General features: G+C 49.9%; 1 protein-coding gene across 4 annotated transcripts in view; it reads right to left on the bottom strand.

Moving 5' to 3' along the window:
* Nucleotides 1–1,741, bottom strand: part of Kyat1 (kynurenine aminotransferase 1) — a 48,253-nt gene that overhangs the window by 21,820 nt on the left and 24,692 nt on the right. The window contains exon 2 of one of the 4 annotated variants that reach the window (XM_023700343.1): nucleotides 1,007–1,165. The exons of 2 other annotated variants lie outside the window; for them this stretch is intronic. In XM_023700343.1, the coding sequence (XP_023556111.1) occupies nucleotides 1,007–1,102 (96 nt within the window). In that variant the 5' untranslated portion in view covers nucleotides 1,103–1,165. Of the gene's footprint in view, nucleotides 1–235; nucleotides 255–1,006; nucleotides 1,166–1,741 lie in introns of those variants that run through there. One more of the 4 variants, XM_023700345.1, reaches the window with a different exon arrangement.

Genomic DNA, 1,741 nt, shown 5'->3' with positions numbered 1-1,741 from the left:
GGGGGGGGATGGCTCAGCCCACCCTGGGGGTGCTGAGTATCAAACCAACGTCCCTGCTCACTTGCCTGTGCTTGCCTATGCAGGCACTTTAGATGCCTGAGCTATCTCACCAGCCCCAGACATGTTTTCTATGATAATATGTGAGTAAGAAAAAAAAAAGCTTGGCAAGAAATTTATCAAAAGAAAGAAAGAAATTTATCAAAATATCTGGGAAAAAAATGCCTGCAAAGCTTACCTTTGGGGGTTGGGATTATACAAAAGTGATTTTGCTTCCTGCGTCTGATTTTATGGTTCCTAGTGTTTGCATATGAGGAGCAGATTATTTTAATCTGATATGTGGTTTTTTTTCATGCTGCATTTTCTCTGAAATCAAGTTTGTATTCCAAGCTGATCTGTGGCTGTAGTTCCACTGGCATTTCTTTGACTAAGCCCTGAGGTCGCAGCATGTTGTACAATCAGTAGTAACTGGATTCTATGGATGCTGTGACAGACACACTGCGTGGGGGCAGGCATGCCGCAGGGAGAAGAGTAAAGGGGGAGGAGGTAAGGGGGAGGAGAGTGAAGGAGGGAGGAGCTGGTGGCGCAGCGTCCAGGCAGACAGGGAGCAGGCGCAGGGCAGACAGACAGAGAGCAGAGTGGAATGGGTTTGTGAAAATGATGGAAATAATGGGACTGCCGGAAACACGGGTGCTCAGGGGCCTGACCGTAAGCAGTGGCACCTGGCGCCTCAGATAAATGAGAGAACAGTGCCTGTTCTCGGGTTTGAGGGTAACCAACATGGTGGGGCACCGACTGCATATGAGCTGTGGGGCTGGACCCCAGGGACAATGGGGAGGCAGCAATGACTCAGTGTGGAGCTGCAAGGTCCAGGCTTCAGAAGCAAAGGCCAGGGAGGGCTGCAGTCAGGGAAGCTTCCCATGCTTCAAAGCCAGACCAAGCTAGACCACGCCAGACCACAGGAACCCCAGGCCATGCGGGAGGCACAGTGATGGGGCAGGACACTCACAGTCTGGTGCAAGCACCGCACGAGGGGGACGCCAGCCTTCCTTCCCTGAAGGAGCTGCACCAGGGGCACACAAGTGGCAGCCGCACTCCAGAACATGCCTCTCAGATCCCGGGCGCTGCTGACTTCCCCTCCAGGGCCAAAGGAGGAGGAAGAGACAGCCTGGGCCAGAGAATGTTTGTGAGCTCAGGACGTGGGTTCCCCCAGCCTAGTTCTAACAGCAAGAACAACAGTGTGTCACCTGGTAGGTGCTTTGTTGTACCATTATTCCACCATGTCACCACAACCCTGCCCCTCCCCACACCTGTCACTCAAGTGATCTTTTACAAAATGCACATCCCTTCCAATGAGAAACAAAATGACCCAGATGAGGACTGCCAACAGCTACTAACATCAGAGGCACCAACCCAACATCATATTTTGACTCCAGAAACACAAACATGAACACCAGATGCATATTCAGCTGTAAAAGTGAACCTAAACCAGATCACATCATCCAGTTACTAAAATACTAAGGACAGAAGAACATGCTAAATGACACCATAGAATGCATAATCAGGTTCCATCTCTGGCATGCTGTGTGAGCCCCGCCCCTGGGGCGCGCTGAGCCAGTGATTTTTTTCTTTTTCTTTTTCTTTTTTTGTAATACAGAACATTTATTCAAATTTCTAGGGGGCAAGAAAGGGTCAGATACTGATGCTTTATGCATGCTCAGGCCGTTTATAAATACTCCATTCA

The sequence above is a fragment of the Octodon degus genome, unplaced genomic scaffold (assembly GCF_000260255.1).
Source record: "Octodon degus isolate 3935 unplaced genomic scaffold, OctDeg1.0 scaffold00123, whole genome shotgun sequence".
NCBI lineage: Eukaryota > Metazoa > Chordata > Mammalia > Rodentia > Octodontidae > Octodon > Octodon degus.
This window is presented reverse-complemented; position numbering and strand designations above follow the sequence as displayed.